The sequence below is a fragment of the Anabrus simplex genome, chromosome 1, assembly GCF_040414725.1.
Source record: "Anabrus simplex isolate iqAnaSimp1 chromosome 1, ASM4041472v1, whole genome shotgun sequence".
Lineage (NCBI taxonomy): Eukaryota > Metazoa > Arthropoda > Insecta > Orthoptera > Tettigoniidae > Anabrus > Anabrus simplex.
The window spans coordinates 360,960,900-360,977,347 of NC_090265.1; the positions used below are offsets into that span (position 1 = coordinate 360,960,900).

Sequence of the window (16,448 nt, forward strand, 5' to 3'; positions counted from 1 at the left end):
CAGAGTTAAAACAACACCAGCTTCAAATGAAGATAGTTAAAAACATCATTAGGTTCTTCGTAGTTGATTAAAGGATTGCGTATATTTTGTTGTTGAAGTGTGGGAAAGTCAGTTGTTGGTTGAATGGGCAACGGTCAAAAATGTTGTGCAGTGCGATCGGTGTTTGAGCTGTCCTACATGTGAGGGAAATCTGAAAATGGAGGATTTGTCTTAATTAGTTAAATGAAATGACGGAAAAAGAGAAAAAAAGGGGGAAATCATTGATAAATGAAAGATGTGAAAGTTAAAACTTACCTTGAAGGCTGTTGACCTGTTAACTAATTGCTAGGAGGTTTGTGGAGCACTGGCTGTCGCTAATGTCCTGTTCCTCGAGTTGTACGTGTGACGTCTTAGAGGAGGGGAGTGGATCTGAGAAGGCGGGGCTGTGGGTATGTGATTGGCGCTTGGGGAGGAGTTGTGTGTATTGGAGGGAGAATAGGGGCGTGATGAGTTGAGTGGCTTAGTGGAGGTGCTTGGAGAGCTTGTTTTGAGGACGTTAACAAGTCTTTTGTCTTTCAGATTTAACTATTGAGCAAAAATATTAATTGTTCGTAAAGAGGGCTTCGGTTGTCTATTGGATCATTTAAATTTTTATTCTTATATTTTTGGTCCAAAAAAATGTATAAATTTTCGAACTCTGTCATGAGTCTGCCTTTATCTAGTCTTTTTAAAATTTGGAGATCCTGTTCGATTGTGGTAAAACTATGTCCGGTGTCTTTCATATGGATGCTCATGGCTGAGTGTTTATTGTGCTTTTGGGCATTGAAATGTTCTGCATATCTAATTGCAAAGCTTCTACCAGTTTGACCGATATATGAACTGTTACATTCAGCACATTTCAGTCTATAAATGCCAGAGCCCGAAAATTTATTGTCCGAGTTTATCTTATTGTGGTTGAAAAATAGCTTTTGATTAGAATTATGGGTCTTATAGGCTACCCTAATATCATGTTTTTTAAAGGGGTAGCGATTTGATGTATAATGGGGTTAATGTAGGTGAAAGATGCATATTTAGGCTTATTAATTTTTATTGGGGAGAGTTTCGTGGCCAATTTCAATTTCCCTTTATTGATTATTTTCTGTATGATTGAGGGATTGTATCCATTGAAAACAGCTATTTCTTTTATGGTACTTATTTCTTTTTTTAAATTGATGGTTGACTTGGGAATTTTTAATGCTCTGTACACTAAACTGTAAAACGAGGCTTGTTTGTGCGATTGTGGGTGAAGAGAATTTTGTTTTATGGTTGTGGGAGTGAATGAAGGTTTTCTGTGAATCTGGAAATCGAAATTGTTTAAGGTCCTAGTGATTGTAATGTCTAAAAAATTGATGAAATTATTGTCCTCATCTTCTTTAGTAAACTTGATGCAATTATCAAGGCTGTTTAAGTAAGTTAGTATGTCTTCACTATTGTTGCAGCTTTTGTCTATTATTGCTAGTGTGTCATCGACGCAGCGTAGCCAAAGACACAAACCATTAATGCTGTTTGTTATTTTACTATTTTCGAGGTTGTCCATATAAATTTCGGCGAGTATTCCCGAAATGGGATCGCCCATGGCTAGACCTTCTTGTTTGTATATCTTATTATTGAACGTAAAATAATTGTTATGAAGGACGAAAGTTAGAAATTTTAAGGATTCTTCTATTTCTAACTGACTTAAGGTGCTGTGTTTAGAAAGATTAGTTCGTATGATTTCGATAGTTTTTTTAGCGGGAATGTTCGAGAACATATTGGTAATGTCAAATGAGCACATTATGTGGTTAGGCTGCAAATTAAATTTATTTAAAGTTTCGCATAATTCTATTGAGTTTTTAATAGGGTGTTTATTGTGAAATGTGAAGTGTTTCTTAAGGAATTTTTGGAGGAACTGAGAAGTTTTGTATGTTGGGCTGTTTCGGCTATTTATGATGGGTCGAATGGGAACGTCATTTTTATGTATTTTTGTCAGTGATCTGGCGGTGGGTAATTTGGGATTCATGTTGATGAGTTTTTGATGTTCGTGTTCATTAAATAAAAAAGGTGAATTTTTTAGGAGTGTTTTTAAATTACGCTGAGTTTTTAAGATAGGATCTTTTGAAATTATTGAGTAAGAATTATCGGAAAAGAAATCCTCCATTTTTTGGATGTAGTCGTGTTTATTCATTAGGACTACGGTATTGCCTTTGTCGGCTTTCGTTACTATAACATTATTGGTGTCTACCTTTTTTCTTAATTCGTGGGTTTGTTTGAGAATGGTGAAATTATTGATGTTGGAAACTTCTTTTACAAGGGTGGGTAATTTCTTTTTTATCTCATATCTCGCGTCATTTTGTCTGTCGAAGGGAATTTGTTTGTTTATGTTGGATTCAACTTCGGCTATTGTGGTAATTATGTCCGGCTTTATTTGGACTAGGCCAATTATATTTTAGGCCTTGGTCAAAGAAATTGATTTCATTATCCGAAAATGTGGTGTTAGATAAATTGATGGTGGTTGGAGTGTTTTTCCATGAGGGGGTGAAAGTTTCTCTATTTTTGTTTTGGTTTATGGATTTAGGTTTCTCTTCTAATAGACATGTCAACTTGTGGTCTAAGGTTTTTTGTTTGTTGTCCAATATGTTCTGCAATTCACGTGCAATGTGTCTTTGGTATGAGCTCCATTCAAGAGGTGATAATGATCGAGCAGTGATCAAATGTTCCCGGTAACGCTGCAGGTTTAGTAGGGATTTTTTTATACATTAGTTTAATTTAATTTCTAAGCCAGATGGTGTTGACTTTATTTTGGACGTCTTTAGATTTGAGTGTTGGAATGTTTTTCCTTTGAGTTGATTTTAAGAAATTCGGCACCAGACCTTATAAACATTCTTTTAAGAATAAAATATCTTTTGAAATTTTACCAGCCGATGACCAACTCGTTTCCCTTTGCTGACACTCGGACAAAGAGCTCGATGACGTGCATGGGCCCTCGGATATCGGCAATGGACCATGGAACAGTGGTGGCATGTGGTATGGTCCGATGTATCCCGGTTTCAGTTGTATCGAACTGATGGGTGCGTGAAAGTGTGGCATATGCCCCCATGAAGCTATGGATCCTGTCTTCAACAAGGTTGTATCCAACCGGGAGGTGGCTCAGTTCTGGTCCAGGTGGCGTTCCCATGGTTGCAATTAGGCCCCATTGTCTGGCTGCAGGGAGTGCTGACGGGTGCATGTTTTGTGGACATTCTTTCAGACCGTCTGCATCCTTTTCTGGCCCTAGAATACACTGATGGAGGTGCCATGTTTCAGCATGTCACTGCTCTGTGGTGGCATGCAGGTGGTTGGTGGAGCACTCCAGTTAAGTTGCGACCATGGATTGGCTCTCCAGATCTCCCGATCTTAATCTAATCAAGCATTTATGGGATGCTGTCGATGCTGGTATACATTCCATGAACCCTGCACCAACTACACAAGACCAGTTGTGGTAGCAGTGCAAGATGCGTGGGTCCAGATTCCTCCAGAACGATTCCAACACTTTGCAGAGTTGATGCCTTGCCATTTTACTGCCATTTTGAGAGCTCACGGAGGAGCAACTTGTTATTAACATCACATTCATTGTCTTCCCATGACTTTCTGGCCATTCGGTGTATGTCAGCTTCACAGGAAAATATACTGGAATGTTATTTGATATGGAAATACAAAATTATTTCGTTGTTTGACATTTATCAAGATATTACACTTAAGTTATCTATCATATAGTCCACTAATGATATGTCGTCTCAAAGAAATACCAATAGCAACAATATCAATAAATCTGCATAATGGAATACCTCTATCTTAATTCACTTATTTGCGTATTTAATGCTTCAAAAACTTTATCATGTGCAAACCAATAGGCAACCATATATTTCTCATATTTCTTTGATTTTTTTTTTCTTGTGTAAAATTGCCATATGTATGCACGCCATTTTTGTTCCAAATGTGAAATGTTGCAGTACGTAGGCCTTAAAAGCTTCGATTAGCTGCTTAATCACTCTATCACGACCGGAAAACTTTTAACCATGGTAAAACTTCAAGATTTCAAAACCGGGCTTGATGCAACAAAAATTCAACTTAACCATAGTAAGTTATACATTTTACCATAGTTAAGTCATAACCGAGGTTGACTCACCCGGACATCACATTACATGGAAATAGGATTAAATCAGCGGATAATCCATGAATATACGTTCAGAGAACAAAAATGTTCAACGATTCAGTACATAACGTGTTATAGGTTGACATAATTGAGTTTAAATAAACACCAATAAAGAAATTGTCGCGGTATCCTTTGTTTCAAAATTAGATATTATTGAGCAGCAGTATATGCCGTCTGCTAAGAAACATAGTTTTAAGTCAGAGTGGCTTCTACTTGTTGCTCAATGTAACACAGAGCTGCATCTAACCTTGCCAGACCTTCGGTGTGGGTCATCTCTGCTACAGTCTCTTCAGGCACTTCTTTGCTGCTACAGTCATCAGTGGGTTTACTCATCATTGCAATGATTGAAACATTAGTCAGGGTTAGGAGTAACATTCAGGTACATACACACTACTAGTTGCAATAAAGATTTGTTTTTATTGACAAGTGTTACTGTGCGGGGATTACTCATCTGACATCTGGAAGTTACAAATCTGACAGATGCACGATCTCAGTTAGTGAAGGGATGAAACTAAAAAACGGTATGCAGGCTCCTCAGAAGTCGGCCAGAGGTACCTGTCAATCAGTAGTAGTAGTAGTAGTAGTAGTAGTAGTAGTAGCAGCAGTAATGTGGGGCAGTGTTTTTTAAAAAAATGTAGAGTAGAACCTCGATAATTCAAAATTGGTTAATTCAAAATCTTGCGTAGTTCGAAGCAGCTCACGTTCCCGGAAATATGAGGTACGGTTTTATATGTTATTTAAATCGTTTAATTCAAAATACGGATGTAGGAGTGTTCTAAAGACAGGTAAACTGTGAAATTTTTGGGGAGTGTGAAGTGTTTTTTTTTTTTTTAACCCCTCAGCGCCGACCTCTATACGTGGTATAGACCCCCTTTTCTTCCGTAGCCGCCGACCTCTATACGTGGTATAGACCCATACATGGTTTCGCATTTACGGCTATAGCGCGAAGAGTTTTGGTGTTATGGATATGCAAATTGTTTTGCTTCCAAGAAGACATTTTCGGGTTTATCAGTGTTCTAAATAAGTATTGAAAATCGTTAAAGTGTAGCTGCTTTTGCAAGGATAAGTATATGTCAATTATGTCTGAGCACCAATCCCTGCTTTTTTAATAGTCCGTTTGCTTCATTCTTTCCCACAGAATAAAATAAAGAAATGATGATCTGAGAAGTTTGTCTTTTCGTGTGATGTTCTTTGCTCTAATTTTGTATTAAGAGTGCGGTTTATTTATTATATTTGTCTTTATTTCTCAGCTTGTAGTCTTTTCGTAACTCTCTACGAGTACTCTGTATAGGCATCAGTTAGTGCTGCTTTCTGTCATACGACACGAGAAGCAGTTGTGCATGGTATATATCTCGTTTGAAAGACGATGTATCGATCTTTTAATCTGAAATATGTATAGAGTTGTTTTGATTCGTCATAAATGTTATTCCCCTCATTCAGTTTCGTCCTGCCGCTTTCGGTCCCGCTGCAGCTTCATCAGCTTGTGTGACGCACCGCGCTCAATGGCTAGCTCCTGCTGAGTGTAGCGTGCTTGAAATATTGTATAATTCAAATGAAAGTTTAGTCGGAAGTAGTAGTGACAGTATTAGCAGTAGTGATAATGAAATAGATGATGTGGCAGTGGCCGATGCAGTGGTAAATGATGAGAGTGACGATGAGGAGGAACCAGTACTTGGAAATTTTGTGTAGGAGGCTATAGATACGCATACAGGTCAAAGGGAAGCTTTCAACAGTGAATTATGATTCCTAGATTCTCCAATAATATTTAGACAAGTCACAGGGACAAACATTGAGCAGTTATCTTATCAGTTTCAGCTGATGGAAGGTTTGTTTACGTAGTACAAAATACGCTTCTCGGGCGGGAAACGAAATATTCAAGGCTGGCGCGCATCAGATAATACAGTTCCAAGGTTGCAGGAAATACGTTTTATCAGAAAATTAGCACCCAAGAGTGAGAAATCCAAACCTCAGAGACGTTGTATCGCGTGTTCAAAACACGGTGAAAAGAAGACATCGGTGTACTGCTGCCAGGAGTGTGCCTTGGGTCTCTGTCTCGAAGAGTGCTTCGAACTCTATCACACGGAACTAAATTACTACGGAAATGTGAAACAATTATGTAATTATCTTCATGTACATAGTTCTACCATAAGGAATTCCAAATTTCGTGAATATCGGGCCACTCTTATACTAGTAGTAACGCTTTAAGTGAATCGATGTATTTGTCGCGCGTAGTTGAAATCTCATCCGGCCGCGGGATAGAAAGCTCTTTAAACGGCTGCGACGCTGAGGGGTTAAGCAACAAGATTTTCAGCTTTAATATCTGTACTCCATTGCTTAGTGTTCTACTTTGCTGCTATTTCTTGTGTTTAATTTTTCCTTGCCACCTCCTAGTTATACAGTTTGTCTTATTGTTTCATATCTTTTCAGGTTCCTGTGACGGTACCTCGTAATCCTGTTAGTCGAACACGTATACCACGGGTGTCAGACCCTCTGCCTTCTACATCTAGTTATCAGCCTGAAGTAGCACTTCCCATGTCATCAGAACCTCCTCAGCGACGACCCAGAAGAAGTGAAGCTAGTGACTACCTAGGGGTTAGTATGTATACTGGTTATCCTGGATGTTCTAGCTGTTCTGTTGCACCACTGCTCCTCCTCATCTGTATTCCAAATGAGGTCTTATCATGCTGAGCATGACAATAATAAGAGAACCAGGTTTAAAACACAGTTGAGGAGCAGTAATCATAGTAGATAGAGGAAGATTAAGGTACCATTAACATCCTGACTTGGCTGTAGCTGGAAAAGGGAAATCATTGTTTGATCGTATATATTTTTAATGATATGTATGTTGATTCCCATAGGGAATCTGAAACATTTGTCCCGAATGAGTAAATTTATAATACCAATATAAATGGTCCGTTATTGGACATTATAAATTTTCCAGCTAACTCATTCTTGGTTGCCAGCGTTTCGCCCTCATGTGCTAGGGTGCACATGCACTAGCCAGCGTATTGGTAGGTGTGCTAGGTACCAACTGATGAGCCCACCCTAGCAGACGAGGGCGAAACGCTGGCAACCAAGAATGAGTTAGCTGGAAAATTTATAATGTCCAATAACGGACCATTTATATTGGTATTATATATTTTTAATTTCGTTTAGCTCTAAGATATTGCTAGTAGATTTTTCTTTTTTCCTATGGAATCTTCGAAGGATAGTACCATTAAAAATTTACTTTGTTGATATTCTTTTATGTTGGGACCCAAAGGGTACTTGTATGATACTAGAGACTGTGGTTGGTACTCTTGTCTTAAATGACTAAAATGCTGACGATGTTCAAAATGTGTTAAATATCAGCAGAGATGCCAACTATTATGATTCAGTCATAATAATTACGAATTTCCTATCATAATTATGCCTCTACGAATTGACACACCGCAAATTACGATTTTTTGTTGATTTTTAACTGCAAGTGTATGAGTTGTTCAAATGGATACACAAGGAATGCCATTACAACTTGAATGCTCAGAATATTTGTCAGATTTCTCGGTAATCATTTATATCCGTGCCCTTTCCTGTCCCTCATTTCAGAATATTTTTTCATGCGCCAAACTCGTGTGCTTCCAGTACCGAAAAAATAACCACCATAAAGTGGTAGATCTTGTGGAGTTGTCTTCGTTTGTCACAAGATCAGTCTCCCAAGCAAATATGTGTTCTTTTGTCTTTGTTCTGCCAAACAAGCTCCATTTCATTGTGAATACTGAGTGCGTGACTGATTAATATTACTTCAAAGTACAGTTGTATGAAAGCAAAAACAGAAGCGCTACTTTTTTTTTTGCTAGTTGCCTTACGTCGCACCGACACAGATAGGTCTTATGGCGACAATGGGACAGGGAAGGGCTAGGAGTTGGAAGGAAGCAGCCGTGGCCTTAATTAAGGTACAGCCCCAGCATTTGCCTGGTGTGAAAATGGAAAACCACGGAAAACCATTTTCAGGGCTGCCGACAGTGGGGTTTGAACCTACTATCTCCCGAATACTGGATACTGGCCGCACTTCAGCGACTGCAGCTATCGAGCTCAGTGAAGCGCTACTTAGAACTTTGGCTTCTACAGTTGAGGAAAAGCTAACCAAGTTAATGAAGTCCCAGCCCTTTTCTATGGCAACAGACAGCAGTAACGATATGAATGACAAAAAAACTCTACACCTTAGTTGTGACGCTTCTTGATGGGGAAACTAAAAGCAAATTTCAACTATAATTCATTCAATTCAGGAATCAAAAGACAATACAGGCAAAGGAATTGTCAATGCTTAGGATAATGAACTGAAGAAGACGCAGATTCCATGGGATAACTAAACATGTTTTGCATGCGACAGTGCAACTACTATGACTGGTGTTTCCAAAGGTGTGAGCTTCTATATATTTAAAGAAAACCTTAATATTTGCATGCAAGGTTGTGCTTGTCATCTTAATCACTTAACTGCTCAAAACGGGTGCAGTGCTCTTGTAAATGTTAATGTTGAACAAGTTTTAATTGACATTTATTACTATTTGCTGAAGAGTTCAAAGAGGCAAAATGCTCTAAAGGTCTGCCAAGAAGTCTATGGTGAAAAGCCTCTCAAAATTTTGAAGTATATTTCCACCAGGTGGTTATTTCTTTTATAGAATGTATCAAGGGTCAGCACTGTGGAACCCTCTAAAAATACTCTTCTGACAAGGCCAACTGAAAATTTCTGAAAGTTAAGGAACAGTTTGAAACTCCATCTACTAAGCTTTACGTTTTGTTCCTCAGCTCTGTTCTTACAGTTTTCAACTCCTTACATGTATTCCTCCAACAAGAGAGACCACTTATTCATAAACTTCAAAGTTAATTTTTTCAGTGACCTTATTGTTTGCTTTATGAGAGCATCCTCGGTTTCAGAGTCCCATAGTAATTTGCTCTATGTGAAATTTGGTTCTGCTAAGTAATAGAAAAGTGACAGTCATTGGAGCAAACACAAGGGCTTGTATAAGGGTGTTTTCTGTTATTCTATAAAAAAACGTATGAGTACATTGTCAACAACGACCCAATTAGGGATAAGTTTCTCGAGCATGCTGAAGTTGCTGATGTTTTTCAGAGGAAATCCAAGAATGTTTTTACTATAGAATTTATGATTGACTGCTTTCCTAAAATTCTGTCATCAGAAAAAATTGAATCTTTGGAAACAGAGTTTAGTTGTTTCCAATTTGATGGATTCCCTTTTGACAAGGATAAAAGGGTCGACATAATTTTGTTTGAAATATTGAAGATCACTGATGCTTCAGGAATAAGGAAGCACCTTTCACTGAGTAAGTTAATGATAGCTATTCTTCTAGTACCCTATAGCAATTCTCCAGTGGAAAGAGTTTGGTGAGGAAGAATTTTTTTTGCTAGTTGCTTTACGTCGCACCAACACAGATAGGTCTTATGGCGATGATGGGAGAGGGAAGGAAGCGGCCGTGGCCTTAATTAAGGTACAGCCCCAGAATTTGCCTGGTGTGAAAATGGGAAACCACAGAAAACCATCTTCAGGGCTGCCGACAGGGGGTTCGAACCTACTATCTCCCGAATACTGGATACTGGCCACACTTAAGCGACTGCAGCTATCGAGCTCAGTGCGAGAAAGGACAAGACTGAATTTCGTGCTTAAATGAACACAACTGTTAAGTACTCTTTTAGTGCAGAGAATGCCCATGATTTTAAAAGAAAAATCATGTCACCAGTGTACTTTTACTAAACAGGAACTACAAGTTGCTACAGTACTCAACTCAAAAATTATCCTTCAACCTTCACTATGGTGAGCACACTCCGTCCACCCTGATGGCCTATTGGCCACATTACTAATTGCTTTTCTGAAAGTTGGCATCTCTGTATCAGCATCATTAATGTTTGTTTTCCCTTTCATATTCACTGTCTTTATAAAAGGAGAATCAATAGATATAATTGATGGAATTGGTTAAAGCTATTATCAGTACCATAAATTTGCCTAAGACAAACACTTTTTGAGTTTAAAAGAAATTCTTTGTTCCTATGCATTCTTTGCAAAGTAGCTTGTATAATTAGGCTAATTTTTATCTTATTGATAACCATACTTTCATAATTTGTTTGATAATCATACATTCGTAATTTATGTATTTAAAAAACTGTATGACCGGGTGAGTTGGCCATGCGGTCAGAGGCGCGCGGCTGTGAGCTTGCATCCAGGAGACAGTGGGTTTGAATCCCACTGTTGGCAGTCCGGAAGATGGTTTTCCATGGTTTCCCATGCTGGGGCTGTACCTTAATTAACGCCATGGCTGCTTCTTTCCAACTCCTAGGCCTTTCCTATCCCATTGTCGCCATAAGACCTATCTGTGTCGGCGTGACATAAAGCCACTAGCAAAAAAAACCCACTGCTTTTTTGTTTATTGTGCTTGTTGCAGCCTTGTGTCGGTAGATTTACTGGCAAAGTGATTTAGGTAGTACTGAGGCTATTTGTCAGGTGATGTACCTGACTGTTTTGTTTCTAGAGTTGAGCAATGTAATTAGCTCTTTTGTTTCTGTCACCCGAAGATCAAAATTCATCAAACAGCTCTTCCCTGATGGGTTTCTCCCTGTGGATTGCCTCCAGAATCCTCTTGCACTTCATCCGACAGTCCGCAAGTGGCTTTGACCTCTTAGCTCTTGTAACAGTATCCTTTGTGGTTACATATTCCTTTCCTGTATTTCTACTCGATTTCCGCTCAGCTCTGAAGTTTTCTGGAAAACACTGCAACATGATTTCTCACTTTTTGCATGAATTTGCAATCTGCAAGTGCCTTCGTTTTGCTGCTCAAGGCACGTGCTTTCAGAGTTTTGTTTACTTTGTGTGAGATGTTTATAGACTGTAATTCTTATCATGAGTGGATCATTGAACGAAAGTGAAATTGTAGAGATGTTAGAAGAGATTTTTAATGACAGTGGTTCTGAAGAAGAGGTGGATGATTCAGATCTAGACCCTGATTTCAAACTTCATATTAGTGATGATGGTATTTATAACCTATACTAAATACTAAATACTAAATACTAAATACTAAATACTAAAAGCTTTATCTATGCCGATGACCTTGCACTTACTACTCAAACTGATACCTTTGATGAAGCAGAGATCTCTTTAACTGCTGCATTAGAAGAGCTAGGTAACTATTATGAGAAAAACCAACTCAAACCAAATCCAGCTAAGACTCAAATCTGTGCGTTCCATCTGCGGCATGCGCAGGCCTCTCAGAAACTCAAAGTACTATGGAAGGGGAACTTACTGGAACACTGCTTTACGCCAAAGTACCTGGGAGTTATGCTGGATCGCACATTAACATATAAGAAACATTGCCAAAACCTGAAACAAAAGATAGCTGCCAGAAACAACATTCTACGAAAGTTATCAGGAACAAGTTGGGGAACACAACCACAAACAATTAGAACATCAGCTCTAGCTCTATGCTATTCTGCAGGAGAATATGCCTCCCCAGTTTGGTACAGGTCAGCTCATACGAAGCAGGTCGACATAGCTTTAAACGAAAGCTGCAGGATCATCACTGGATGTTTGAAACCTACACCCATTGAGAAGGTCCAACTTTTAGCTGGTATTGCTCCCGGTGAGATTCGTAGGGAGGTAGCAGCTAACAAAGAAAGGCTCCAGGCATCTTCTTCAGAAGCACATCCTCTCTATGGATACCAACCAGCCACACAGAGGCTAAAATCTAGGAAAAGTTTTCTCCGCACATCAGTCAACCTTGAGGGGAAAGCAGAGAATGCTAGAGTCACAATGTGGAAAGAAAGAATCCACCACCTTTCCAACTGGATAGAGCCAAAGGAAAGTCTTCCATGTGGACACCAGGAGAAGTGGACAGTATGGAAAGCCCTTAACAGACTCCGTACAGAAGTCGGCAGAACCAAAGTAAACTTGCGGAAGTGGGGCTTCTCAAGTGATTCATCACTTTGTGATTGCGGAGAGCAGCAGACGATCCAACATCTATGTCAGTGTGTTTTATGTCCTTCAATGTGCACTATGAAAGACTTGATTGCAGCCTCCCCCAACGCTATTGACGTCGCCCAATACTGGGCAAGCATCATCTAGCTCTTGAATATTGTTGCTCTATCTGTGATTGTATAATAGACTTGTATATTTGTATAGTAGAAATGTAGATGTTGCTTTTTGTTAAATATCTATAAGTTGATACTTCTGACACGAATAAAGAAAGACCTATTATATCATATTCTACCCAGGTTTGATTTTGCACTTTGTAGTTTATGTAGCTAATGTTTCGTGATCTTCATATGACTGGAGGTCATTCAGAAATAAGTTAGTAGTTCAGTTTCCTTTATTTTAGAACAAAGTGATGCAAGCGATGATAATTCAAAGGCAGGGAATGATTCACATTCGCTGAGTACTTCTGGTGATTTGGGTGTGATTCCTGACATTGTGCCAGCTCCAAAAAGGCGTAAACGTTGTGCTTATGGTACTAACACTTGTAGGAAGCTTACAAATACTGAATTAGGTTGGACTTTCACTGATTCTCCGCCCCAAGAGCCTATTTTTCAAGAACAATCGGGTGTGTCCGCACCACTGGATGCAGAGTCGACTGCACTAGATTGTTTTTCAATTTTTGTTCCTAATGGTGACACTCTTCAAGTCCGAGACTAACAGGTATGCTGCCTCCGTCGCTGAAAAACTAAGACGAACAGTGAAATTGAAACTGAAAAGTTAGTTGAGCTTGTGGTGGCCAGTCAACTTACGCATTTCTCACAGTTGTCATATGTGCCTTGTAAAGAAACCAAAAACTGAGCGACTATTGGTCAAAAAGGGCATTTCTTTCGACTTCATTTCCATCATTTGTTATGAGCAGAAACAGTTTCAAGGCGATTCTTTCAAACTTTCATTTGAATCATTACACAACATACCCCTCGTGAACAGCCAAACCATGATCCATTACATAAAATCCACCCTTTCTCTGACAGTCTTGTTCATACATTTTGCTCTTCTTACGTTTCATACTCAAAACTAACAGTTGATGAAGGGATGTGTGGTTTTTGTGGTCAAATTCAATTCAAAGCGTACATGAAAAACAAGCCCAAAAATTATGGTGTAAAGTTATTTGTTGTTGTTGTTGTTGTTTGGGATGCTTTTTCAGGGTATGTTTTGAAAATGTAAGTCTGTACTAGGAAAGGTGCTGCAGACACTGGTATTATTCCACTTCTTACTAGACTGCTGGCAAACTAAGTGAACAAAGGCCATACTGTTTATATGGATAGGTATTATAGAATCCCAGCAGTTTTTTCCTTTTTATGGGAAAGGAAGACTAAAGCTAGAGGAACTTGTATGCCAAACAAAAGAAGAGTTGCCTCAGAATAACATTGCTCAGAAATGAAATGTCGTATGGCTTTTAGTGCTGGGAGTGTCCGAGGACAAGTTCGGCTCGCCAGGTGCTGGTCTGTAGGATGCTAAAGGGTTTATTGTGTCAACTATTCAATACATATAAAATTTAAACATTTAGGAATTTATTATTAATTCCATTTGAAACATGTTTCGCCCTTCGTTGAGGGCATCATCAGTCAAATTACCTCCTCAAGGCAAAAATCAGGTACCTGATTAGTGATTAAATTATAAACATTAAGATACATTACAATGGGAAAATTAAGCAACCAAGAAAAACATGCTCACAGGTGATACAGTTAAACTATATAAGTTTATAGACATAGTAGTCGGCACCAATGCGTAAAATCACTGGGTATTTTGGCAGAGTCCAGCAGTGGTGTTCCGAAGAATAATTGACGCACTCACTGAAAATCGTAGGAAATTATAAAGTTTATACAAATTATGCATTAAAACAGTCAGGGGAGAAAGGGTTATAGAGTATCTGGCGTCAATGTTCGTAACATTAATTACTGCCATTGGTTGAACGATTACAGGTTGACAGGGTAACTATACAGTATATTTACAATATCCAATTGAACAGTTGAGAAATCACAGCTTATATACATATTTACAAGAGAGCAGCTTGGTGAGAGAGGGTGTAAAGATGTCTAGCATCAAGTGCGTCCCGTTGTTTTAGTCGTTGGATGACGATTGCAGCATTAACACATCAGTAATATGCAGACAGTCCAACCTTAGTTTATAATCACAGGGGGCAGGGAAAAATATTCCAAAGTTTTATTTTTTAGTTTTAGAACCTCAAATGAGGTCCTGTAGGCGTAGTCAAACTGAAAGTTATCTTGTTGAAGTCCTGGGTTTAGTGCGGTGAATTTGGTCAGCATGGACGGAGACTCATTGGGTGTCACCGAGTACACGGTGCAATTTGAATGGCAACAATGACGGCAGTTATTTGTTAATAATTGTATTATTGGGAATATGTTGCGGGTTAGAATCTTTTGCTTTTTAGTTTATTTAACTTCATGTAGCTTTGAATTTTATGTGAAAACATCAGTGTGGGATGCTAGTGAGACTTTAAATTGATATTATTCCGTAAATGAAAACATGAAGGACATCGGGACGAAGTTATTATTTTTGTGCTGCTGGCCTGGTGAAATAGAACGGAGTTGCTTATAGTATAAACCGCAGTGGCAAGATTTTTTTTTCTCTCTAGTCGCTTTATGTCGCACCGACACAAATAGGCCTTACGGCGATGATGGGATAGGAAAGGCCTAGGAGTTGGAAGGAAGCGGCCGTGGCCTTAATTAAGGTACAGCCCCGGCATTTGCCTGGTGTGAAAATGGGAAACCACAGAAAACCATCTTCAGGGCTGCCGACAGTGGGGCTCAAACCCACGATCTCCCGGATGCAAGCTCACAGCCGTGCGCCTCTATGCGCACGGCCAACTCGCCCGGTGTTATGGAGAGATTAGAATGACCTATGTTGATTTCAGTTTTGAAAATCACAAAGATAGTCATTCTGAGGATTTAAAAAGGTGGAAGGATAGTGAGTGTCTGCCATTATACTGAAAACTGCCCAGTTCGATTGACTGCCAGTAGGCAGGTAAGTTGGCCTGCCATCAAAATGAAAACTCCACAACTTCATTGTGACATAGTAGGCAAGAGGGCCTGCCATTACAATGAAAATCCCCTAACCCTGTCTTCACGTGAGAAAAGACGTATGGTGACGTTCTCATTGCATTTCTGGGGTAACGTGCAATTAAATAGAATCTTACTCCTAACGTGTACACTACTTAACCTAGAATTATGTATACAATGTAGAATTCCGTTGCGAAGCATGGGTGCATCAGCTAGTATATATAAGAAAACGAAGGTCCAAAATACTGCTCTGTGGGACCCCTCTCTTTTATCATCGCAGGATCAAATAACAGTTCACCTTTTCTAATTCTCTCGAGTTCTGTTTTCTATAAATTTAGCCACTCATTCAACCACTCTTTTGCCTAGTCCAATAGCCCTAATTAAAGTCGGTAATCTATCCTATCAAAAGCTTTGGATAGGTCAAGAGTGGTACAGTCCATTTGACTCCTGAATCTAAAATATTTGCTGTGTATCTTGCTGGAATCCTACAAGTTGAGCCACCCTCAAATAACCTTTCCTAAACCTGAACTGCCTTCTATTAAACCAGGTAGTAATTTTGCAAACATGTCTAATATAAACAGAATGCTTTCTCAGGGCTTACAAACAGCGCATGTCAAACTGACTGGCCCATAGTTATCCTTTTAATGTGTGTCACACTTTCCCTTGTACACTGGGGCTACTATTGCAACTCTCCATTCATTTGATATTGCTCCTTCATGCAAACAGTAATGAAATAAGTATTTCAAATGTGTCGCTATGTTCCAGCCTATAGCCTTTAATAATATATCCCCAGAAATCTTATCAATCCCAGCTGACTTTCTAGCTTTCAACTTTTTTTTTTTTTTTGTAAATGTCTTTATTATCACAGATTTCATTAATTTGCTAGTATTAGTAGCCTCTTCTATCTAGACATTATCCATATATCAAATTACCTGTATATACTGCTGACTGAATACTTCTGCCTTCTGTAAGTCCTCACATATACACTCCTCTTGTTCATTAAAATCCCTGGAAAGTCCTTCCTGGTACCTTTTCTGTCTTAAAGTATCCAAGATTACAACTTTTATTATAATTTGGATCCACCTTATTCAGTACATAAAAACTGTTTTGATGAAATTACAACATATATTTCAATCAGAACTAGTTTCGATGCCCTTTTTGCCTTAGTTCTGATTGAAATATATGTTGTAATTTCATCTAAACAACAGTTTTTATGTATTGA

The 16,448-nt window shown here is 38.8% G+C and overlaps 1 protein-coding gene across 1 annotated transcript in view; it reads left to right on the forward strand.

The window, feature by feature from the left end:
* The window catches only part of LOC136856797 (protein bric-a-brac 2), a 673,104-nt gene that overhangs the window by 624,761 nt on the left and 31,895 nt on the right, over positions 1 to 16,448 (forward strand). Inside the window, exon 7 of the mRNA XM_068224964.1 lies at positions 6,617 to 6,781. Within this exon, the coding sequence (XP_068081065.1) occupies positions 6,617 to 6,781 (165 nt within the window). The remainder of the gene's footprint in view (positions 1 to 6,616; positions 6,782 to 16,448) is intronic.